The sequence below is a fragment of the Homarus americanus genome, unplaced genomic scaffold (assembly GCF_018991925.1).
Source record: "Homarus americanus isolate GMGI-L3 unplaced genomic scaffold, GMGI_Hamer_2.0 scaffold48354, whole genome shotgun sequence".
In the NCBI taxonomy this organism is placed as follows: Eukaryota; Metazoa; Arthropoda; class Malacostraca; order Decapoda; family Nephropidae; genus Homarus; species Homarus americanus.
The window spans coordinates 4,966,671-4,993,206 of record NW_024723833.1 but is presented as its reverse complement, the minus strand read 5'-3'; the positions used below and the strand labels follow the sequence as shown (position 1 = coordinate 4,993,206).

At 38.6% G+C, this 26,536-nt stretch overlaps 1 protein-coding gene across 1 annotated transcript in view; it reads right to left on the bottom strand.

Annotated features, from left to right (window-relative positions):
• The window catches only part of LOC121863763 (cytoplasmic polyadenylation element-binding protein 2-like), a gene marked incomplete at its 5' end in the record, with an annotated part of 49,484 nt that extends 26,557 nt beyond the window's left edge, over positions 1-22,927 (bottom strand). Inside the window, 1 exon segment of the mRNA XM_042362534.1 lies at positions 22,877-22,927. Coding sequence (XP_042218468.1) covers positions 22,877-22,927 — 51 coding nt within the window.
• Between the last annotated feature and the right edge of the window lie 3,609 nt (positions 22,928-26,536).

The window sequence follows — 26,536 nt, the reverse complement described above, 5'->3', positions numbered from 1 at the left end:
ATAGCCAAGAATTGAACTTAGAAAAATCAGATTATTATAATGTGTCATATTTAGCTCTATACAGTACTGTACTGAAAACTATACAAGGGTATTACCACATTCATGGTTCTGCTGAGTTACACTACAATATTATTTTCATTGAAGAAATGAAAAAATAATCAATTGTTATTGCTCAATTTATTCTGTATTTAAGTGCCTTACCAGCATACTTTATGCACCTTACTTATAATCTTCATAAAATCATGAAACTGAGATAGATAGGGGAAATGGATTAGTACCTAACCACTGACAAGTACTGTACTCAACATGTTCACCTTTGCTGTAAAATATACCAAATCTCAAAACTGTAAAATTTATACACATGTAAAACAAATATTTAACTGGGCTTAATAAGTGTGTGTGTGGGGGGGGGGGAGAGGCCAAAATAAAAACCTACATTCATTAAGTCACAGTTTTTCAAAATGTGAAAGGCTGCAAATTGTCAACATGTTTTGATTGCTTGCATAGTTATTTTGATCTTGAATTACATTATGCAAATACTGTACAGGTAATACCAATGGAAGAATTCAATCTTTAATATGGGAGAGCAAATAAGGGATCACAGTGACCACTAAAAGAAACCATAGTTTATTCTACAAATTATCTGGACATTATGAGGAACACTAATTGATGGACCCTCAGCTAGGACTTGGTGCCCAGAATAGTCCAACTCTGATACATTTATAATACAGTAGTATCTGGAGTGTATATGCTCCTTACATTACATGTATGTACAGTATACTGTATTAAGGATTATATTGGCTTGTTCTGGTAGCCACAAACCGCACACACTAACACTCAACCATCCCTAAGATTAAGATCTTTGGGGTGGTTGAGTACTAATTAGTAACATAACAAAAATCCATTATCTTCCCTGTCAAAATGTTAACTAAGATGGTCTACCCAGGTGAGATGAGCATTAACATGAGGATCAACTTTAGCCTTATGCAAGACAACTTGAAAATTAAATTATAAACCTCATAGCATCGACTTATCTATATGATGTTTAATTTTTATGCACTATGTGATACAGTATCAAGATACCCAGTACCATATCTAAGATTATATTACAAGTACAAATTATTATTTTAGGATACATTTCCCGACAAAATAAAAGAGGTCCATTAATAGTTGAGAATTTCATAATAAAGTACTGTACACTATTTTTGTTGGGAGGTTAGCCAACCACAATGCTGGAGCTAGGTTTCCCCATCAGTTATGTCAATAAGGGTGGTGATGAGCTTCAATATTCTGTCATCAATGGCCTGCTTTATCATGCTACCACATGAGGAGTAATTTTCCCCATTATCCAAATTAGTAATTCCTCTCTATGGACTTAAAGACTTCCCTTTGCAGTCATATGATTAGATGGGCACAAAGCAAAGGAAATTCTCTAAAAATCTATTATCAAATACTATACTGTACAGTATATATAGTTTTACTTTATTTCACTTATCAAAAATAGCCCAAAGGTCACTAAAAATAAAAAAAAATATTAAAATTCATACAATATTTAGTCTCTTTGTATCTTAATGCAGTATTTTTATTAATGCTGGTAATACAACAGGATACTGTACTGATGATAAAACCAGACTCCTGTCTTCAGAGAATGCCTTTTCGTCCCTTTACATATTGATGAAACACATTATTACTTGGTTTATATCAAGAGATAGCATATTGGACGAAGTAACCCTAAATATTTTGACCTTTCTCAATAAACACTACGGACAAATCCTTAATTGCTATAAAGCTATATGACAAGTTACAATAATTTACCTTTAAGATGACAGCACAATATTTTTATTCTCTGGAGTGACTTCAAGTTAGAAACAAATCTTAAATAACCAAGTACTTGTACTAGTCCATTTACCCAACTAACTATGGTATGTTATACAGTACTATACAGTGCAAAGAATCTTAAAGCAGTTTTAAACAGCTAATATCAAAATTTACACAAATGTACTTTCACAAGCAGGAACATCAAACTTAATACTCTTTTCACCACCAGCCTCCATGAAGGCATTGTACTGTACACATAAAATTTCCTCAAAGTTTCTTTCAGTCTCATAAGTTTTTTATACTCTTTGAAAATTTTGCTGCTACAATGCAAGTAATGCAAGCATTGAGTCTCAAAAGCAAATACAGATTCTCCATTCATATGGCACTCTGTTATTAATTAATTCATATTTTAAGAAATATATACCTGTATAGTTAAGGCTTTAGGTTTTACATAAAACTACACAATCTCAATAACAGGATGTGGTTCTCGGTTTACTTCTATACTGTACTGCACTGTACAGTATAGTATCTTGTAAATATTTTTTCCATCTGTGAGAAACATCAACTAGCTTCCATAGAAAGTCTATCATTCAATTTGTTGATTTCATCTTCTGCACTTCAGGAAAATTTTGAGTCAATCTTATGCAAATTTTTCCTACATACTGTACAGTATAAAATAAGCTGCATACTCGGTTTAATTTCTATATTAATGTGTACCCACTGCTTCCACTACAGTCTTATGTTAAATTTACACTTTTCACCTCTCTTATCAGTTTACTAGCCAGCTGGGTGGTCACAATCAGTTCTCTGTTTTTCTCCCTTTATGAGTTAGATAAATTCATCACCACTGCTCCAAAACTATGTTCTTTTGATATTTTGCTGAAGTGTGTCCAATTCAAAACTACCTTTAGTTGTACCCACTTTCAATTTCCCCTACAACCATACAAACACTACAATCAACAAACAGATAATTCATCTACCTCACATATAGAAAGAATGAAGGTCCAATAGACATGACTGCCAGTTAAGTACAATGGCTATATAGCATACAGCACACCGTATACTAAGCCTTTGGTATGCAAGGAGGCAACACAGCTAGCACGCAGCACATAAAAGTTGTCATTAAAGTGGACATGTCTCTTACTATGACATAGCAAAGTCCAAATGGCCATTACTCTGGGCAGTGAAAACTGAGTATGTTGATTATTCTGACCTTTTTTGGTGTATCCATATGTCGAGTTTGGTTAAAATATATCTCTATTTGAATTGTCACATTCACAAGTCCTGGACACGTGGAAAGACAAAATACAATCCTACGTCCACCTTCAATGACAGTGAGTGATATTGATGGTACTGTAACCCATAAATACTTTGCCTTACGGGCCCATGTTGGTGGTTAACCTCATTGTACACATGGCTTAAAACAATGGTACCCTGTAATGTCCTTCATTCTGCTGAGAATAGTCTATCAGCATCTTTTTTATGCAGTTCACATTTCCAATGTAACAAAAAAAAAATCCCAGGACTTGGGTTAGAACCCATGTCTAACATTTTGTACATTGAGTGATATTCCTACACTGTGTGCTCTTCATATAGTAGTTATATAATTTCTTGCATCCAAATTTTTTCAACAAACACATGCGTATGTACTGTACTAATAACTTAGATACAGTATACACTAGCTTAAGCTCAGACTGATCACAAGAGGTATTAATTCATTGCTAATATACATGGGTCAAACAAGACACATTTCCCAACATGTGAGAATGTACAATTCCCTCATGGTAAACAAAATATGCATAGGCATTTGCCTACTACAGTACAGTACTGTACATGAGTATACTGTACAGTACCGTGTACTGTACTATAACAAAAATATAGTTAATTAATTTACAGATGTTTACTTGGGTAAGAACTAAATTATGCAATCTTTAATATCCCAAGAACATTACTTTTCATACATAACATGAAAATTACTTTAAGATCCTCATGTTTGGTTTATGGTTTAAAATGTTCAAAAAAGCAACAATACCAAGTCAGCATTAGTACAACATACATAATTTACAAAAGAACAAATTACTTTGACCTTCATGACTTGTACAGTGCAGTACAGTACAGTACAGTACAGTACAGTACAGTACAGTACTTAGTATCTACGTTACTCTCTAACTGGTTTAGTAATGAACATGATGTATTAAGAATATTATGTTTTCACTGTTAAAAAGAGTCCATATCTTTGTTCTTAAATCTGGTTAATTTGACTTGAACTTTATGTAATCTAAAGCTGTTCAAAGAATTCACTAATTTCATAAACTTTTTTAAGACAAATTATATTTGGTACAGTACATATACAATTTTTGTGGAATTAATCACTGTTAAGATTTTATTTTACTAATACTGTACAGTACTGTAATGTATTCCACAAGAAGACTAAACTCTTGTACAATGGGTTCATTAAACATCAATTAGTACAGTACTTTTCATATTACAGTACAGGGTACTGTGATTATCTCATAAAACACCAACACTAACCTCATACCAATAACTTGGTATGGATATATATTAATATTACTGTACCATGTATTTCTTAATAACCTGACATGTTAATTAAACACAATGTGTATGAACACTCACCATGATTCTTCAAGATAACGACAAACTTCATGCACAAGATTATATGAAGTTAAAGCCAAACAAAGATCAAATGAGTTTCGGTGGCAATAAAAACAATTTGTTTGCAACAAGCCTAACTGTGATGAGGAAGAACTGCCACTGGCCACAAAATACAACATGCGTAAACAAAACAGGAACATTCTCTAAAGACTCCTCAAGTTATATCAGGCCTCATTCCAGATTAGTGAAGAATCCTAAAATATCACAAAAAAGTTATGTTGATGGAAATAAAGTCCAAAATATTACCGCCAACAGGGAAAAGAATATTGTTCTGCGTCTCTCATTAATAATTCACAGCCACCAAGGAAGCATCAGGTTTGCACAACAAAGCTCTGGAATTTGGCCTCAAGTAACTCTCAAAACTCAATGATTTGTGACAGTACCATATGAACACCTACAATGGGGAAAAAAAATATCTGTAAAAACATAAAGATGAAAGACGTGTGGGTTAAACAGAGGTCACGCGGTCGTAGGTGCAACATGGGGTCATCGTGCTAGCAATGTGGACATGATAACATCTAAGCTAGGATCATCTTACACTTCTAGAGCAGCCCTCATTCCTCAATCTACTGTCTTCTCTTTGGGGGAATTTTATTAGTTAAAGTTATAATAAAACAACTTACGGTGCAACAACAGACATAGCAGAAAAATAATAACAAGTACAGTATATCTATTGGTCAGTCTCAGTGGCAACAGAAGCTGTAAGGTGTGGGAAAGAACATATGTATGGGTTCCTTAAAAGAACTTTAGCAAAATGTTTATCCAGTGGATAATTCAGCCAGACTCAGTGAATATGTGTAAGAATAAGCCCTACAGCTTATGGTTACCACAAAGAGCTTGTCTCAAGTGCCAGAATCTGCTACAGAAAGGCTTCATGACCAAGAGACTGGTAAAAAAAAAAAAATGCAGATCATTTCCATTAACCATGCTTTAAAATACCTCTCCTACGACTGTATCCACGGCCTGCATGAAAAAATACAGCACAAATAGCAGGGTCAATACACATGGAACCTAAAGTCAAAATTAAAAATATGTGAAAATAGCTCATCTGAAATATAGATCCAACAGACACACCACAGACATGTAGCCTAGCGTTCACGCGAAAGCTTCCACAAAGGCAGGGAGTCTCTCAGCCAAATGATTCAAGTCAATATATTCGATAATGCTAGTGTGTTACTGTAAGCCAGTTCCTGCTATAAAGCTTAGTGGCCCCTGTAAAGCCAGGGCATGACAGGCCCGCTTAAGCCAGCGGATGTCATGCCAAGCCAGCCTACCCTCGTGCCAATTGTTACTAGAATTATCCAGCCATCATATGACTATGGATGACAACACAATTAATTGCACTCCGTGTCCACAAGTAACTATCCATCCGGTAAGCCTTTACAAGTTACTACCACAAATACATATTAGCAAAAAGCGGCAATCATTTCACAATTCCTGTGAGTAGGAGGGAGAGGGGGGATTCTATTGTGAAATCATTTCTTTATGATGTTCTGAATATTAGCTTATTTCTGAATATTGTCCTGTACACAAAATGTATTTCCTAAAACTGCTCCTTATACATACAGTACTTCTTTACGTTTAACTCATGGTAAATACTGCAAAGTGGAATATAATTAAAAAAGAATTTGTGCTTAAAGAAAAGATTTATCAAGCATTTTTACCAGATAAGTTCTGTGGTATCACTCTAACTGGTGCATACTAACACCACTCTTAAAATGGCAGAGTGCCACTAGCTTACAAGTGTTGGAACTGTATTGTTAATAAATCGCATCTTACTTTCATGTACTGTATTGTACAGTAATTCTAATACATGTACAGTAAAAGTCCAAAAATACGGATGCCAGAAATCCGGACCACCTGAGAATCCGGACTTTTCAAAAAGTCAAACTTTTTTTTTTTTTTGTGGGCTTTTGTGTGTATGTGCGCATGCGTGAGCGCCACAGCTGCACAGCGACCACGTGGTCACCACTTTAAAATGAGCAATCAAACTGAGACAACGTATGTAATTTTGAGTCCTACTCTTTCCACTTACAGAGTACTGTACAAGCCCATAATAATGGCTCCTAAAGTAGATAAACTTCGTTGTGTGAAGAGAAAGAAGAACACGTTGAAATTGAGTGACAAACTTGAAATAATTAAGAAACTAGAACGTGGTGTGAGCAATACTTTTCTAATGGAAACATACGACATTGGAAAGTCTACAATTTATGATATAAAAAAGGCAAAGAATAAAATTCTAGAATTCACAGCTTTTTCTTTAAAACTGCTCGTTTTGATAAATGAAGCATGCTATATTTGCTAATGAATAAACTATCAAAATGTACCGGTTAATCTCTTCTTTATTCCTCCTTAAATTTGAATTTTAAAAGTACTGCCTGAGAATCCAGAAAATCTGAAAATCCGGACTGACCCAATCCCCAAGCAGTCCGGATTTTTGGACTTCTACTGTACTGTACAGTACAGTATAAGATTCTGGCACATTTAATATTTTTAAATTCATTACCGTATCTTTCAGAACTGCAATGCTTATCACTGAAAATAAATATAGTCACAGAGTGGGATGTGAGGGGAATATTTATTTCTAAAAATACTGCAGTAAAGATTATCTTAATTATGTGCTTTATAGTGTAATTATGTAAAAATGCGTATACAGTACGTTGCTTAATGAAATAAGAAAACAGGAATCGTTAACACTTGTCAAGTATAAACAACTTGATAACATTTATTAATGTGGCACATAGTGAACTGAGCACAGCTAACCTGGAAGCAGCAGTCCATCCAGTACTCTACTGTACTAACAAGTGACTTGTTCTGAATTGTAGCTGGCGCAAATTAATAGCTAGTACTGTAGTGACAAGCAGCCATCATTGATTACAAGCTAATACTTAGTACTGGTCAGTATCTGTACCGGCTAATCTACGATGACTAGTGGTCAGCACCATTTAGCAAAAGAGCAGTGAGGAGTGGTTACCACTGACCAGTCTAATCGTAACTAGCAATCTGCACACAGTGGAAACCAATAATGGAAAGTTGAGTTGAAGGTTGCCACTTTAAATAGCTACTGAAGCTTTTAGCTGAGATTTCACACATAGGTTTTTAAGTACTGTATGTTCTAATTCACCATGTAGTGGGGAGATTGATTTTCATTACACAATTTCACTCTCACCTCTGACAAGGCAAGAAAAAAAAAGAGAAAAGATAAAGGTTTAAAGGAAGGAAAAGAAAAGATATGGACAGCACATAGTACTATGTTAGGCAATGTTTTATGTACTGAACACAACCCAAAAGTTATGTAAACACCATAATCTGTTCTAACTTTACCTAACCTTAATTAACTTCATGTAGTCCAATCTTATACAATTTTGTATGGTACACAAGTTATCAATTTAATTTATATAAAATGTATATAATTTGCAGAAAATAAAAAAATATGAGGAAATTTTGTCCCATCTATGAGCTATGGTGGAATGTATATATTCTGTTAATTCTAACATTACTTTCCAACCCCAAAATACAACTTCACCCAACCTTGCCTAGCTTTACACAGTATAACTAGCCCTTGTCTTGTTTTTTCATTGTCCATTTTTTTTCATAAACTCAATGAGACACTAAGAGAAGAATTATGATGAGAAAATCTATTTCCCTAACGTGTGGTAATATTAAATATGATTATAAATTTTTCAGTGAAATTTTACCCAAATAACTGAACTCACATCTCAAATCATAATCTTTACTCTAAGTAACAAGTCACCAGCACCAACCAGTACTATAACTACCAAGAAGTGTCCATGTCTCAGGAAGGTACAGTACCACAACACTGCACCAAGTATAGGTGAGTAAGAACCAAACCAATGATCAGGATTTAGGCTTTACAGTACAGTACTGTAATGTGACTAATTTTCTTTATTTATGAGGAACTACAAACTATCATAATTATGAGGTCATAAGACACAGAGGCTCAGGGTGTTTGTTGAAAGTCTGTTAAAAATTAAACAGGATTAGCAGCACAAATGTCAAAGGTTAACGAGTTACGCAAGTTTTAGCGATGTCAGGAAACAAGTTTAGTACACGGTCAGGCATCGAAATACGGCAAGACGATAACAAACTCTTTGTCGTGTCAACACAACTTCACTGTGGTATTTAACAGCAATCTTCCTGATATCAGGAATCAAAGACACGTAAAAAAAATCAACTTCAATACATACTGTAGACTTCTTGTTTGGATGATGCATTTACTTTCCTATGCAATTTGAAGTCCCATATTCAAGTTTTATCTCTCTAACAAAGACATAGAAAGATAAAAACAAAACAAATACGAACATGGTTCATACTGCTGTGCTGTTGAATTATACAGTACCTATTGTACTGCACATTTAACTTTCTATTTCTACAAGGATGAGGTAAAACTTTGGTGTGAAACTTCAAGCTGCATAAAAAACAAATAATAAAAGTACTGTACTATACTATAATCAAATTGAGGCTCCTTCACTTTGTTGACCTTTTTTATTGTTTAGTTAGTTTTCAGTTTTCAAGAGGATCCACTTGATGGCTAACATGTGAAGTGCAACTTGCTAGATGGGATATAATAAGTCCCATACATGTACAGTATTAAATTAGTCAATTTGTTCGCATTTAAAAATTAAATATGGAGTGAATCCTCACTAAGCAAATGAGATTGTTTATTTGTTTGTAGAATATACAGTATAAAAAATTATTGATGGCGGATAAATCGTCTGAATATATACAGCAAACCCTCGATAACTCGGCACTGATCTGGTCACGGAATGTACAGTATTATAGTATAGCTCGGGAAATGCCGAGATATATAAAATAATCTGGAAAAATCTCAGCATATCTGGTGCGTGGGTAAGATTAACGCCACACGGGACGCCGGGAGGCTGGGCCGCGCTCCAAGAGCGAGTCAGTCTGACGCTTGGTATTGTTGCAGTCAGGTGTGTGTGGCTTGTGTCTCCAAACTTTGTTCTCTGCTTGTCCTCTCCCTCATCAAACATCACTGATATGGCATCTGTACCTTCAAGGAGCTACAGGAAGGGCATGAAACTCAAATCCCCGAGTCTTCAGGATAAAAAATAAAGTATTAGACCGAGTGGATGCTGGCACATCCATGCGTATGTTGTGTGAGGAGTTTGGGATCAAGTCCAGCACATTTTACGATATAAAAAGAATTGGTACAAGATTCGGAAGCACTTTCTAACTTTAGCTGACGCTGGTAGCTCAACATAGGTGCAGAAAAGAATTAAGCCTGTAAAATTTACAGATTTAGATCAAGCTGTGTACAAGTGGTACAAGCAGGAACGTGCATCAGGCATCAAGGTGCGTGGAGTGAACATTCAAAATGCCGCAGCTCGCTTAGCACAACACCTTAAGATACAAGGCTTCAATGCAATTGTTGGCTGGCTTTTCAATTTTAGAAGTTGTCATTGTTTGGTTAACCAGAAAGTTATTGGTGAGTCTGCCAGAGTTGATGAAGGAAGTGTTGAACCCTTCAGGAAGCGTCTTGTGAAAATTATTGAAGATGCTCCGTTATTGGTCAGCTAGATATATAGCACTGACGAAATACGTAGGCTTTTTTGGGAAGGCTCCACCGTCCAACACCCAGGCTTCCAGGCACGAGACACACGTAGCTGGCAGGAAGATGGCAAAGGATCGCATCTCGATTCTTGCCTGTGCCAATGCTGATGGCACCCACCGACTGAAACTGATGGTTGTGGAAAAGGCAAACAAGACCCAAGCTTTAAAAATATCATGAACACCTTACCAGTGATATACAAATGGAATAAGACTGTCTGGTTCACTAGCGACATCTTCCACACCTGGTTTCACAGCCACTTTGTTCCTGTCATCATCAAGTATCAGATGGAAGTGCTGGGTATTTCAAGGGATAATGTGAAAGCCATCCTGCTCCTCGACAACACCCCTGCACATCCTGCTGTGGAGCTTGTGGGACATGGTGGCCGTATCAAGGTCTTGTATCTTCCTCCCAATACCACCTCCTTAATACAGCCAATGGACTAGGGAGTGATAAGAGGCCTGCAAGCGACACTAGAGGTAAAGTACAGTCATGCGTCGCTTTACGTCCGTCCGAACAACGTCCGATTGCATATACGTCCGTGGCCCATAAAAATTATAAGAAAATAATGGGGATAAAAAAACCCATTCAGACAACGGGACGTATCGGACGTAAGTGGCCTTAGAGCGGGCGCGCTCACGCATGCATCACGTGTTCTTCAACAAAATAGATTGTGTTGCCAGGCGTATGATGATACAGCACAGTAACTATATATCCATAATATGTTTTGATAGATATAAGAAAAGCCTATGTTACTGGTTTATGTTTTTTGGCTATTGTAGTGTACAGTCCAGTACTTTCAATTTGATTTCCTTAGTTACGAAATAAAAAGTTTACAAACTGTATAACAGTGTATGCTTGGTTTGGCCTCGTCGGCAATGTAGACATTATGTTATTTTATTAGCCTTCTTAACCTCTGTGTTTCATTAGTTGTGTATGTTATCTAAAGAATTTAGTCAATATTGTACAGTACAAATACACTGCAATATTCCACATACACGTAAGTACGTATATATGCAAAGTTCACAATGTGATGATTGGACAACGTCTAATTCAGTTAACGTCACGTTTCCAAGAATGTATCTAGGACATTAAGCGACGCATGACTGTACCAGGGAGTGTGTCTTGTGGTGTTGGAGGACGAGGGTGACATGGAGGCTGACACTAGGGGAGCTCGCACTTTGGATAATTAAAAAGCCTACATCATCCGTAATGCAATGTTTAACTGGGCAGAGGCACGGAAAGGCCTTAGTGTAACTATCCTAGCCAATGCATGGAACATACTTTTGAAAGGCACTGAGGTTGAGGTCGACTTTGCAGTGTTTGGCACTGACGATTTTGTTAACTTGCTACACCAAGGTGACAAGACTAGGGTGTCTGAGGACAATGTTGTGGAGTGGCTGGAGGTACAGAACAAGGATTTCGTCACGACACAGAGGAGGAGATAGCTGCAAGTGTGTCAGAAGAAATGACAGAAGAACAAGATGACGAATGTGATGACAAAGATCCCAGTCCATGGCCAAAGCTATCTGATCTCAGATTTCACATGGACAAGGCCTTGGAGGCAGTGGTCTGACCTAGAGAAACACTATTCAACTCTTAGACACCAGGGCAGATGTCATACAACGTCAGCACACCAACTTTAAGCAAGGGAAAATATCTGACTTCTTTAAACCTGTGTCAATGGTCCCAAGAACCAGTCGACCTTCCTCCAGCAGTGAAGCGTCCTTAGTGATACCTTCAGTATCAGGATACTCTTCCTCAGACACCACTCCAGCAGTGAAGTGTCCTTAGTGATACCTTCAGTATCAGGATACTCTTCCTCAGACACCACTCCAGCAGTGAAGTGTCCTTAGTGATACCTTCAGTATCAGGATACTCTTCCTCAGACACCACTCCAGCAGTGAAGTGTCCTTAGTGATACCTTCAGTATCAGGATACTCTTCCTCAGACACCACTCCAGCAGTGAAGTGTCCTTAGTGATACCTTCAGTATCAGGATACTCTTCCTCAGACACCACTCCAGCAGTGAAGCGTCCTTAGTGATACCTTCAGTATCAGGATACTCTTCCTCAGAGCACCACTCCAGCAGTGAGCAGTGAAGCGTCCTTAGTGATACCTTCAGTATCAGGATACTCTTCCTCAGACACCACTCCAGCAGTGAAGTGTCCTTAGTGATACCTTCAGTATCAGGATACTCTTCCTCAGACACCACTCCAGCAGTGAAGTGTCCTTAGTGATACCTTCAGTATCAGGATACTCTTCCTCAGACACCACTCCAGCAGTGAAGTGTCCTTAGTGATACCTTCAGTATCAGGATACTCTTCCTCAGACACCACTCCAGCAGTGAAGCGTCCTTAGTGATACCTTCAGTATCAGGATACTCTTCCTCAGACACCACTCCAGCAGTGAAGCGTCCTTAGTGATACCTTCAGTATCAGGATACTCTTCCTCAGACACCACTCCAGCAGTGAAGCGTCCTTAGTGATACCTTCAGTATCAGGATACTCTTCTTCAGACACCACTCCAGCAGTGCCAGTTTCTTACACAGTATTTCCCCAGAAGTGCCACATGTCTTGCTGTCATCCGACAGTGAGTGATTACCTGTACTGTATAAAGTGTACTGAACATACCATAGTGTTCAGTGAATATACCCTGTACAGTCGTGCTTAAGTGAAAATACTGTACAGTATTGCACTCAAGTGTTTAAATGTAAATACTTTGTACAATACATGTAAAATTCTTATTTTACATAAGTGAACAAATTACTGTACAGTAGTACAATATATAGTCATTTCTGCTACAAAGCATTTTTTGTCAAAGCGAATTGGTTGCAAAGCGATTGATGAATAGGGGAACGGTTTGTAAAACGTGAACTTTTGCAAACAAATGTTGGCTATAACACTATTCCATCCTCAACGTTTTAAGCATGGCCCGGGTTATGCAATATTTACAGTTCACGTTTGGCATCAAATGTTCAATTGATTCATGTCTTTTGTTTGTGAAGTGTTTTTTGAGAGGTACTCTGTAAATTTTGCTCTCTTTTTTTCTTTTGCAAATTTAGCTGTTACCCAAAAATACTGCATGAAAAGAATAAGTAATACGAATGTTTCGCAGTGCGGACTATTAACGGTTTATACCAGCGTTCTCTGTTTACATCACGTGATCAGTTGAATCGCGCAGTTTCAGTCGATTGCTCTGTGAAGTGTCTGTGATTTTTGCTGTTCTCTCCAATTTGTTGTGTTAGCCAAGAATATGGAAAGACAAGGTAAGAAGAATGTTTCCAAGAAGCGTTCTGGTGATCGAATTGCCGGTGGTGAATGTAAAAGAAAGGCTATAACACTATTGCTGAGTGCTTGCAAATCTGTGAGATCATGGCCAAAGTAATAGGCACCTAATCCTATTTTCTCCATAAGCCCTGTTATTTTTATTGCGCGAATTTCTACAATCTTAGCTGTACTTACTCCTGACAATCTAACTTAATAGGGTAGACCGTTTTTCAATCTGGTAGAGTTTCACTGGTCTTAGGTTGGTTTGTTCACTATACCGTATTTGTTTCATAATTAGTGGAGCATCTAGAAACAATATCCTGGCCATAGTTTTCCTAAACTCCTTCACCCATTAAGGACAAATCTCAATGCAGTACTTACATGTTTACCTGTACTCTCATAGGATAAAAGGAAAACAAGGGCATTATGAAATTACGTACCGGAAAAACTGTACGTACTAATATTATCAAGTTAAGGGGGTTAGGTACGATTGGTTTATTTTGTGAGTAATTACCCGTAATAGTTAAGGACAGTCGCAAGAGAATACTATAACTATAGGTACTCTTCATAATATTACTTTTTAATAAAGAATAAAACTTGTTTATTACCTTGAGATCATTAGTGTACATTATCTACCAGTGAACAACAAAATTTGATAAGCTATGTCATCCCTATTAGTCCAGTGGCTAAACACAATGTTTGTACACTTTGGGAAACAAGCACAAGATTTGGCAGTTATACAATTGGCTACTGCAAATAATTCTGGATATGGAAACACTTTGCCAATGCCCCCCATTGGCAGGTGGCATCACCTATAGCTGGGCATCACCTTTTTCACACTATCCTTCAATAAAATGGCTATAATTTTGCTTATATCAAATGTTTTTGCATTCTGTTTTTAGATATGGGTCGCTGAAAACATGACTGAAATATTAATTAAAAAAAAAAAAAAAAAATAGAATTGAGAACTTTTTACGTTTATCCTCTTCACCACTGATCGGCTCGTTAGCCGCTTGGGCGATCGGTCACGTCTCTGTTACGCACTGTTGGCAAGTACTGGGCATGCACCGGCTCCTCAATGTACCTGAACTTGCTCCAGTGTTGGTCAAGTCTGGTCTTGAAAGAGTTCACACTCAGTGCCGTCACAACACTTTCTGGTAGATTGTTCCAAGAGTTCACAATTCTCACTCCAAAAAAGTTGGCAATAACAGTTTTCTGGATCTGCGGCTTCTCCAATCTTGAGCTGTGACCCCTTGTGGGGTGAGCGTCCGCCAGCTCCAAGTAAGGACACTCGACTGTGTAGTGCCCCTTGAGATGCTTATACACCTCAATTAGGCCCCCCCTTGCCCATCTGTAGTATAAGCTAGGCAAGTTCAGGCGCTCCAATCTCTCAGGGTAGTTGAGTTGCCGAAGTGCAGGCACCAGTCTGGTGGCCCTCCTTTGAAAATTTTCAACCAACTGACAGTCCCTAGCATATCTCGGGCACCAGACAGGGTGACAGTACTCCTGATGGGGAAGCACTTCACTCCTGAAGATCGTTACGAGGGACGGACCGTCTAGATATCTGAATGACCTTCTTATGAGACCCAATAATTTATTTGCCTGATTTATCTACTTCTCGCAACGGCCGGAGAACTTCAGCTCAATGTCAACATACACACCTTGGTCCTTCTCACATTCAGTCTCAAATAGTATAGTTTCTTCATCCCGTTGGGACATATGATACGCCTCCTTACCGTTGGTATGCCCCAGGTGCATCCTCTTACACTTCGTGACATTGAATCTCAGCAGCCATTTCTTCAACCATTCTTGGAGCTCACAGAGATCCTTCTGCAGCTCTTCACAGTCCGCATGGTTCTTGGTTTCCCGAAATAACTTGGCGTCATCGGCAAACATTTGTATGGAGGAGTGTACAACGTCAGGCATGTCATTTATGAAACAAACAACAGCGGGCCCAATACACTGCCCTGTGGTACCCCGCTTGTGACAGGTACAGATGATGATTTTGTGCCATTAATCACCACACACTGCTTGTGGTCATGTAGAAAGTCTTCTATCCATGCTAGGACATTTCCCCGAATTCCGTACCCTTCCAGTTTGATTTTCAGCCTTTCTTGGGATACACTGTCGAAAGCCTTGGCAAAATCTAGGTATATATTGTTGATATTACCACCCCGTTCCAGAATATGGGTCCAAATATCCAATACCTTGTGCAATTGTGTTAGGCAGGAGCGCCCCGGCATAAAACCGTGTTGGCAATCAAAGTCTCTTTCTTTTGGTATAAACTAAAACTATTGTGAAAAATTTTGCAAAAAAACACTTTGAGAATGGATACATTTAACTATAAAGTGTTACAAAATATTGTTAGGTATTTGAACATCATACAAAAATTATCTAAAACCAGTTATAATCCATAGTGACATAACTACTGGAAGCTATGTTCCACCTGACATAATTAATATTCTACACACACTGTCCAGCACAATACTGTACTGTAACACAATCTAGTACACTTAAGGGAATTCTTCATACATCCACAGTATGAGTGCCTGCAGCCTTTCTTACATCCACACAGTGCCGGATTTAGACCTGTGGAGGCCCCCCTCATTATAACTACCCAAGAGGGTGGGGTGGCGAGTGAAGCGAGCCTAAACATCTGGGAGTTCTGGGGGGCGCTGTAAGCCCCCCGGGAAAATTTTGAAATTTGAACGCTTCTTTGGAGAATTTTGAAGTCATATGCAGTTATATTAAGGAAATTAGAACATATTGTAATATGTGGAGGCCCCCAGATTGTGGAGACCCCTGGGCAGCTGCTCACTTTGCCCACTCCTGAATCCGGCCCTGCATCCACAGCTAATGAGTTCTCTACATACTTTGATGCTTCAGGGAATTTTGTTTTGTCCAAAGGTTGCCAAATTATGTCACATTCATGTCACCCCGTTTTCAGGGCTTTTCAAGTCTGGGTTTGGAAACAAAACCTGGCCCCACACATAGCCTCCCTGGTGTGTTGTACATTTGACATGCTTTTGAAGGACACCTCCTGTAGGGGGAATGTTCTCCAGTTCACAACCTTTATGAGCAAACAACTCCCTCCTGGCCTTGTTGACTTCCACATGATCACTGGTCTTGTCATACATGAGAACAACAAATCTCTTCACTATTACTTTACATGTAAAGTGGGATGTTCTGCAGGCACTTGTTCGACTCATTAAAGATCTCTGTTACTTGTGGATACAGATGCCAGGTATTCCAGGTTGTAGACTTCCCTCTCCCTACAAAGGTTGATGTGGCATCACACCACGTAAATGCGTAGAACACAGGGAAGGCACTGGAGACCTTAGCATCAAGTGCTGATGCCATTTCATGTATGGGCAAGTAACAAAAATCTTTCCCTGTATCATATGCTATCCACAGTTCATCCAGGTCTATGCATAATGCAACATCAGAATCTATGGTTCTGACCAGAACTTTACAATTTCCTCTGTCAGCAGAATCCATAGCATGTAGGATAATACAGGTGTCTGCCTCTTTGTGAGAATAGGGTGCAACATTGCTCATATAATTTCTCTTTGGTACAGACAGTACATTCTGGCCATGATGAAGTAAAAAAATTCAAGTTTATTGTCACTGTGTCTCAGGAAGTCAATATTCAAATTTGATGGATTCTTAGCGTCAGCTGTGAAACGTCTACGGGTGCCTGCACCACGTCTGGCTCTGGTTGAACTCTTCAAGGTCCAGTCAATAAGCAGTAAGGAGGTAGTAAGGATGACAGCATCAATGTGTGGAGCTTCATATACTTTTTGTATCACTTTCTTCAAGCAAGCCACTAGGTCTCCTTTTGCGGATGGGGGTCGTAACTTACCATACCATATAGTACATTGTACTGTATAGTTTTAAAAATAGGCTCGTCATCTTTAAGGTCAACCAGTCTAAGTTTGTCCATGGAGACTGATTTTGGGTGAGGCCTGTTGAAGAGAGGTAGCTTGTTCTAAGGCAAGGTGTCTGTGATTGGCCTGTTACAAGACAGCAGTCACTCTGCTACCTGGTACAAATATATCATATTGCTGACCAAGCGTCTGGATATTCCGTACAGTGGAAACCATCTCTTGGGGCATGATGTCATTAGTGTGGATAGCTAACAAGTCACCGCTCATCTCCATAAATGGATTCCCAAGATCCTACAATGTAGCAACAAGAGAGCATGTTTTCTTGGCAGATGTTGTCTAAGCCTCTAGTGCCTGCTCTTAATGATGCATATCAATCATGAATGTTGGACCTTTCCTAAAGTTTTCATACTGCTTAAGAATTCTGTTGATCTCTGGCCCAGCAACCATCCAGCGACGTGAGGCTGGTCAATAGGGATGGCTGAGAAACAGCGCTTACTTTTGTAGACAACAATGTTTCCAGCATAAAACTCTGCATACAGATGTGGATGGCTTTGTTGGAGACTGGCCAAATCTCTGATGTCCATGCACAGCCAGCATTCTTAGTTTGTATCGTCTAATGAGAAGAACCATGGCCCAATAGCTGACAGTGCATCCACATACAGATGAAAATTTCCTTCCCTTTATGCACTGACTAAAAGTAGGACAATTAGCTCAAGATGTAGTTATGCTCCAGTACTGTAATGAAAATGATGATTTTCTTCACATCTTCACTTACATCTGTTACACAATATTGTGTTAATTAGTATTAAAAACAATAATTTTGTCAGTTATATATTCTTTGTATGGTCATGTTCTTAGAAGTTCATACCTGAAAACAGAATGCAAATATACCTGTAATGAGTAAGAGCAATGTTACCGGGTATAGCCATTTTAGCATTGTCAAGGTGTTTCCATATCCACACTTATTTGTGAAGGTCATGTATATAACTCTACCAAGTTTCAAATTTATTTACCAAAGTGCACAAACGTGGCCATTTTGGGAGCTAACCCACAGGGCTAAACTATGTGGTTTCACCATATTATATAAGCAATAATCCCACTGGAAGGCTTCAGTCCCATACTGTACCTATAATAATGACAGGCAAAACAAAGTCCCCAAATCTAACCTAACCTCATAATATTTTAATATATTTAAAAAAAAAAAAAATATTGGAAAATTCTGTTTGTTCATTTAGCTTTACAACATTTCAGAATTTTGTTCAAAGCCTCCCCATAGGATGAATTATAAAGTTTTGTTACTCCACCACCAGTTACATAAAATCCTATGTAATTTGGAACTTATATCCTAAGAAAAAGTTTTCAAATGAAATTTTAGCTTCACAAGTATCCCAATTTCCATTTTGGTTTAATACCAAATGCAACAGCCTTTGCAACTACCTGGTAAGCGACACATTCTCTCGAAGAAACTGTACAGATGAAGCATTGTAAAGGTGGGGACAAGAAAGTTGCCATACTTCACGACCTTCGCCACTATATGGCTCAGGAAAATTAAAAGCATTCACTGAACTGTTTCTGCTTGTAGCAGATGTGAGAAACTAAATGAGTTCAAAACTAAAAATGTCATGTTTTGGCTCAGGAATGTAGGAAAGTCACAGGAAAAAAGTGAAAAAATCATTATTTTCAGATAGTTTAGTTTGTTCTCAAGGACCAATAAAAACATTCAAACCCCAACCTAACCATTATAAGCTAGCCCAACCCAGCTTACCCTAACCTAGCCCAACCCAGCTTACCCTAACCTAACACAACCCAATCTAACATAAGTGCCTAAAATGGTTTTGATTTTATTACTGACTTTTCCATAGCCAAAATTGTGACTTTTTCTTGTGACTTATTTTCCATTCACCCTGACTCAGATGGTACAACTTCATAATGGTTTGGTTTCTTCTGGATTCTCACTAAAATGTTTGATGCAATATATAATCAAAACTCAGTTCAGGAAACAGGAAAAGATTATTGTGAATAAATTTAGGGAACAGAAAGTTGGTCATCGCCACCATGCCTTTATAGCTTAACTGACCACCACTGACTTCGGCTGGAATGAACCACTACACAAAATATTCTGTAATGTACTAAGTTTAGAAGTACTGTACTAGGTATTTTGTTCCTGTTAAATTAGGACACAGTTCTGAGATGGTGTACATCAAATTGCTGAAGCACTGATAGCATTGAGGCTATGGCCAACTTGCTCCTAAGTAAATTTAAAGTTACTCTTTCCTTGCTCCCCAAACACATGTAAATGTTCTTCATGAAAAAATAAATGTTTGTTAAATGTACAATGATTTAGTAGAATTAGTAATATTGTAGCTTGTTTTCTTTGCGATTTTCATTAAAACATTTGTTTCAATACAGTATATAAAATCCAAAGTTCGTGGAAGGAGCAAAAGATTTATTTATTTACTTTTTTTTTTAAGCTTATAGGCTGTGATCACAGGACCTATGGTACTTCAGCAAAGTCGCCCAAACCATCACCAAACTGTGTACAGTATGATTTTAACAAGAATATTGTGGAGTAGTACTGTTCAAGTAGAGTACCTAGTACCAGTAATGTATATATTGCTCAGTGGTCCAGTCCAGCTAAAATATAACACAGTGTAATTGACAGTTCTTGTTATCTTCCCAAAGTCATTGAGGCCACAGTGTACTTGTTCCCAATTCAGATTAGGATTTTATGTGATATAACAACAAATTTAGCGAAAATTCTAAAGAAAAGAAGTCATCATTAAGTACAGCACTAACAAAATATTTTTTTTTAGATTTACCATTTTTTTTTGCACTTCACAACCCTGACTCATATGCTTTGTGGACCAAACCTTTTTCTATAACAATTTCTTCTGGATTGTTGTAAGAGCATTATGCTATCGAGATAAATTTCCAGAAGTGCTTATGGTTAATTAAGGGTAATTTTCCACTTAAATTTCACTAAAACATTAATTTTACTGCAAGAAAAAATGCTGTGAAGAATGCAAGAAAAAAATGGATCTGTAATACCTAGTGTTTATTGTCTGGTCTCAGACCCTTACTTCCGCTGTTTATCCGGCATTCTTTCTGATTGGTAGAGGCTGATGATGCTGATGACATCAACGCATCCTTGATTACTGAATTTGTTCAGTTGCAAACATGGCAGCTGTGGATGCAGACGTTTTGTGTGTAGGCAATGCTCTTAAAAAATCCTTTAAGGAAGTAAAATGTGCTATGGAAAATTTTGAACAATCTCAATTTCTAGATTATTACAGTACAGGTATAAAAGATTCCAGAATAACTGTTAACATAGGAGTTGTTCTGTGAAAAGATGTGCTGGACTAATAGTCAAACTCAAACAGGAATCAGTAATATAACTGTCTATCATCTGCCAGAAATATTGAAATGATGTCATCAGCCTCAACCAATCAGAATGAAGGCTGAACCAACTGCTGAAGTAAATAGGAACAAGATGTAGGTACGGCAGCTGTATGCAAAACGCCAATGTCTATTGGTATGACATCCTAATGCACAAGCATAGTGGGCAATCTATACAATGATAGTTACTAGGATGGCCTTCTTTCTGACTAACCTAACTTAACCTAACCATTAACAGCAGTCCACCAATACAGCTGCTGTACCTATATCCATTGTAATTTTTAGGGTATGGCTGCCATACCTACAGTATATCCACTGTCTACCCAACAGTAAATGGGAACCTGGAAGTTAATCGACTTGCGGATCGTGTTCCGGGGTAATGGTTAACAAGTGCAGTTGGGTAGATGTCCGGCCTTCTCGGACTATTCCTTGACACTAGGTTATGCAACTCGTTAACTTAGGGTATGGTTGTTGGGTTGACGACAGCTTCTACACCATAAACATATTCATGCCTAGGTAGTTCTAGAGCCAGCCAGCCTCGTTACTAGAGGGGTAATCATTATTTTATTATATCCACTCCAAAGTAAATCACTCTTACCGACCAACAAAACCAGCCCAACTTAATCTAACAAACAGTTACCTTGGATAAATTGGTTTCCGGTTAGGTTGGTTCAGGTGGTCGACAGTACTGTACATTACTGAGGTGTTTGTATTATATGAAAAAAATAAATTCTTTAAGAAACTAATAAGTTAAAATGACCATAGATAACCAAGGGCCCTTTTCCTTGCATACGTGTTTGTTTTTCCTTCATAAATGTGCTATTTTCTCAACATTGGCTTACTGTATGTGGTGAAGGTCGTCACACTGTACGGTATATTACTGCACTGATCCACACACACCAAAGTCCCCCAGTGTAGCTTATATCAGTAGGTCTGGTATACCTAAGCCACAGCCACGTAAGTGAATGACACAACTCCCAGTCAGTAAAACACAGTCACGTTTTGGTACTGTTGACGTTGGTACTAATGAAGCCCGAATTCATTTAAATAAAGGAACCATATTTTTATATCCAGAAATTTGATTTATATCACGTTTCATGATTATTTATATATATAGATTATATAAACTATTCATTGCAAAATATATTTTTCATAATAATTTTTCCAAATGACTTGGGGAGATTTCAAGGCTTTCAGTTTTCATTCTTCCCTAAATTAATTGAAACCCCACTCATTTATTTTTCTAAAAACAATGGTCTGTGTGTATTAACAGTCCTAACCAACGTGCATACCGTAATATATTAGAAAAGTCTTCTAAAATTATTTAAAATACGAATCCTGTTGTTTCTATTGGGTGTTCGGCCCTCGGCAGTGGGTTCAGATCAGACCTCGATTGACTGTCCATCCCCCTCTCAAATCCCCCCACCCCCAGACAAAATGGACAGTATTAAAATGCAAACTACGAACAAGACCGGCCAAGCTGTTTTTTCAGGTGAAATTAACTAACTAATTCTACCGTAACTTACCAAAACTACGGTAAGATCCTTAGGCCATGTGAGGTCAGGGTCGTGTTCTTTTTTAATGGATTTAATATTCGTAGTATTTTTAACATATATATTCTTCCCTGTAATAGGAAACCTCTTCCCCCGGACTTGTCATGTTCGACAATTTGATTTCTTAATGTAATTTAAAGTCAGATTTTTTTAACCAATTTATAAGTCTGTGATGAACAAAGAGTCCATATACTGTATATAAAGCGGTCTATTAAAATTGTTGTAATTACTAGCTCGCTATTCTTTCGATGCCTGACAGTGCAACTCACCAGGAACACATTAAACTTTTCTAAACGTTTATTGAGGAAAATTTACGTTTCTAGTGTTACACAGTACCGTAACTGAATAACTTTTCCAAGTGTACCAGAGGGGCTAGTTACTAGTGGTATAGGAGAGCCAGCTTACGCTACAAGGGGACTGGCTGGCTTACATTACAATTGTTTTTCTGCTTTGAACAGCAGCATATAAGCGGGCTGGCACTTTCTGGGGCAGGAGACGGGGCCAAGTAAGGGTCCCACACTGGCACGGGGGCCCGGGGGGCATGAGGGTGGCATGAGGAGGGGGGGCGGCATAGCAGGTGAATGAGAGAGAAAGTAGAGAGAGAGAGATAGAGGCAAAAGGTGGGTGGCAGCATCTAGTATATAACTCGTGCACTCTCACCAGCACATCCAGGTTGGCCGCCACTTACCGTGCAGCTGGGCCAGAGCTTGTAGTGTGTTGCTGCCCACATTCATGAAACCTGGCGGGGCAAAGAGTCGACATGAGGCCTCGAGGGTCACGGGGCTGACTGACCACCCTAACTGTGGCTACACTACTGCCTCCCTCAAACTACTGTGAGCCAGAAGAGAGAGACAGTGAAAGAGGGAACAAAGGAAGAAGAGAGAAAGAGAGAGCCAGGGAGTAAAGAAGAGAGAAAGGGTCACGGGACTGACTGACCTTAACTATGTCTACACTACTGCCTCCCTCTAACTACTGAACCAGGAGAAAGACGGGCAGAGAGAGAGAGAAGAGGAGAGAGATAGAGAGAAGAGAAAAGAGAGAGAGAGAGAGATACACAGGTGTGGTCAACAGTACAATCTTATCAACTGTGGTGAGGAAACACAACTCAAGAAGAGAAATATAAGAAACTCATGTTAATTATCACCAGAGAGAATACAAGAGTGAATATCTTTCTTCTTATTTACTTCATAATATCAAAAGTAAAAGCCAAAAGTTCTTAACTAAAAAAAATGGAAATATTTAATGGAAAATTGTAAAGAGCGAGAGAAAGTGGAAATTAAAAAAATATATATACAGACTTGATAAACCAGTTACTATAGATAGAGACACATAGACCGACAGACAAACAGACAGAGTCAGTTAGACAGACAGACAGACAATGGCACTGACCTTCAGACAGCAGCAGGTGGGCGTCTCGGGGTGATCTACTCCTAGCAAAAAGGTCAAGTGAAGTATTGAAGAGAGAATCGAGGGATAGTGAAGATGCTTTTATTACCATCTGTTTAAGACTTAAAACACACACACACACACACACATATATATATATATATATATATATATATATATATATATATATATATATATATATATATATATATATATATATATATATATATATATATATATATACAGACAGACACACACACACACACACACACATATATATATATATATATATATATATATATATATATATATATATATATATATATATACACAGACACACATATATATAGCATATATATATATATATACTATGTACACACACGACAGACACACAGCACATCATATATATTACAGACACAGAGAGAGAGAGAGTACAATACTTGACCAGGAGGATCTTACCTTCAATTCTCACCACTATGGCAGTGAACAACTACGCAGTCACAGTCAATCAGTCAACTATTTTGTCAGTCAATCAAACAGTCAATCAGTCTCACTTCAACCAGTCGATCAGTCAGTCAACAATTCAATCAGTCCACTAGACTCTTTCAACCTGTAAGTCAGTTAACCAGTAAGACAGTCAGTTAATCAGAATATAAGTCAGTCATCAAGTAAATCAGTCAGTCAGTCAACTAACAATCAAGCAGTTAATAGTCAATCAGTGGAAGTGGTTAAGAAGTTGGTCAATCAGCCAGTCAATCTTTCCGGTTGGTTAAAGAGTTAGTAGTGGATCGGTCAGCTGAGTCAGTGGGCAATCGGTCAGTCGAGTCAGTAAAGACGGACAAACAGAGTCTGTTCGTTGACTGATTTCATTATTCCTGTTAGGTCTGTCAGTTAGTAAGTAAGCGAGGCATTTAATCACTCACTAAAGAGAAGGTAGAAGTCCTTAAACCAACATCAGTCGGTAGTCAGTCAGTCAGTCAGTCAGTCAGTCAGTCAGCAATAGCTGTTATTTACACGTCAGTGAGTAATTCTGAATTCTGGCGTTGTACTAAAGACAGACAAACACCAGGCAGGACCTACCTGAAGAAGGGATGGTGTTGGGCACAACGAGGTGCGTAGACTCAAATGAACACACTGGTTGTGTGTGGTGAGTGTGTGTGTTGGTGTGTGTTGTGGTAGTTGTGGGCAAAGAATGAAATTCTGGTGAGGAGGAGAGAGTCTTTAATGAGGAAGGAGGGATCATGAGGAAGGAAGGTCATGAGGAAGAAGTTCTTTAATAAGGAGAATCTTAATGAAGGAGGGATCAACTTAATGAGGAAGAGGAATCTTTAATAAGAGGAAATCATGTAGGGAGGGATCACTTAATGAGGAAGGAGGGAATCCTAATGAGGAAGGGAGGGAATCATGTAAGGGAGGGAAGTCCATATGAGAAGGAGGGAATCCTTAATAGGGAAGGGAGAATCTTAATGAGAGGAAGGGAAAGTCTTATGAGGAAGGAGGGAATCTTATGTGGAAGGAGGGAATCGTGTAGAGGAAGGAGAATTCCTTATGAAAAGAAGGGAAGTTCATATAAGAGGAGGGGAATCATATGAGGAATCATTAATGAAGGAAGAAAGTCCTAATGAGGAAGGGGAGGAATCCTTAATGAGGGAAGGAATTCTTGAAGGGAAGAGGAGGGAAGTCATAATGAGGAAGGAGGGATCGCCGAAGGAGGAGAAGTCCTTGAATAAGGAAGGGAGGAAGTCTTCAATAGGGAGGAGTCCTAATAAGGGTCTGTAAGGAATGGCTTTATAATAGAGAAGGGAGAGATCCCTTTTGAAGGAGAGGGAGTCTCTATGAGGAAGGGGAGATTTCGTGTAGAAGGAGAGGAAGTCTTTAATAAAGGAATCCTTAATAAGGAGGGAGAAATCTCTTATGAGAAAAAAGAAGGAAGGAAATTATAATAAGAGGTAGCTTATGAAGATGTTTAGTGAGGTGAAATGGGGAGGAGAATCACTAGTAAGGGAGGAAGTCCCTTTATGAAAGGAAAGGAGGGAAGTCACTTATGAGAAGGAAAATTCCTTAATGAGGAAGGAGGGAAGTCTTTAGAGAAGGAAGAATGCTAATAAGGAAGGAGGAATCCTTAATGAAGAAGGGAGGGAAGTCCTTAATGAGGAAGGGAGAGAGAAGTCTTATGTAGGGAAGGAGGAATTCCTTTTAATAAGAAGGAAGGATCCTAATGGGGAAGGGAGAAGTCTGCATGGTGGAAAGAGAATCTCTCAGGAAGGGGGAGGAAGTCTTCAATGAGGCAGGGAGAGTCTCCTTAATAAGGAAGTGAGAAAGTAATGAGGAGGATCTTCAATGAGGAAGGGAGGAAGCTCTAATAAGGAAGGAGGGAGATCTCTTAATGAGGAAAGGAAGGAAGTTTCAGAGGGAAGGAGAAGTCTTCAATGAGGAAGGGAGGGAAGTCTTCAAATAGGAAGGGAGGAGGTCTCTTATGGGAGGAGGAGATCTCTTTATTAGGAAGGGAGGAAGTCCTTAATAGGAAGGGAGGTAATCCTAATAGAGAGAACTCGCGCTAATGAAGGAAGGAGGAAGTCCTTAATGAAAGGAAGGAATCTAATGGGAGGTCTGCCATGGAGGATCCCTTAATGGGAAAGAGGAGAGTATGGAATGGGGAAGGAGAGGATTACTAAGGTGAAAGAGGGAAGTCTCCGGAAAGGAAGAAAAAGGAAGGAAAGGCAAAAGTAAGGGTAGTATGGTTCCCGGGAAGAAGAGGAACTGCACGGGAAGAACTCCCGGAGGAGATAGGGGAAGATGACCGAGGAGGATCAGAGAGGATGGGGGTCAAGGAGGTGGGAGGGGAAGATCGGATGGAGAAAGAGGTATGGCATTAGGGGAGGAAGGGAGGGACGGAAGGAAAAGAGAACGGGGAGAAGAGGGAGGAGGGGAAGGAAGGAGGGAGGAAAGGAAGGAACGGAAG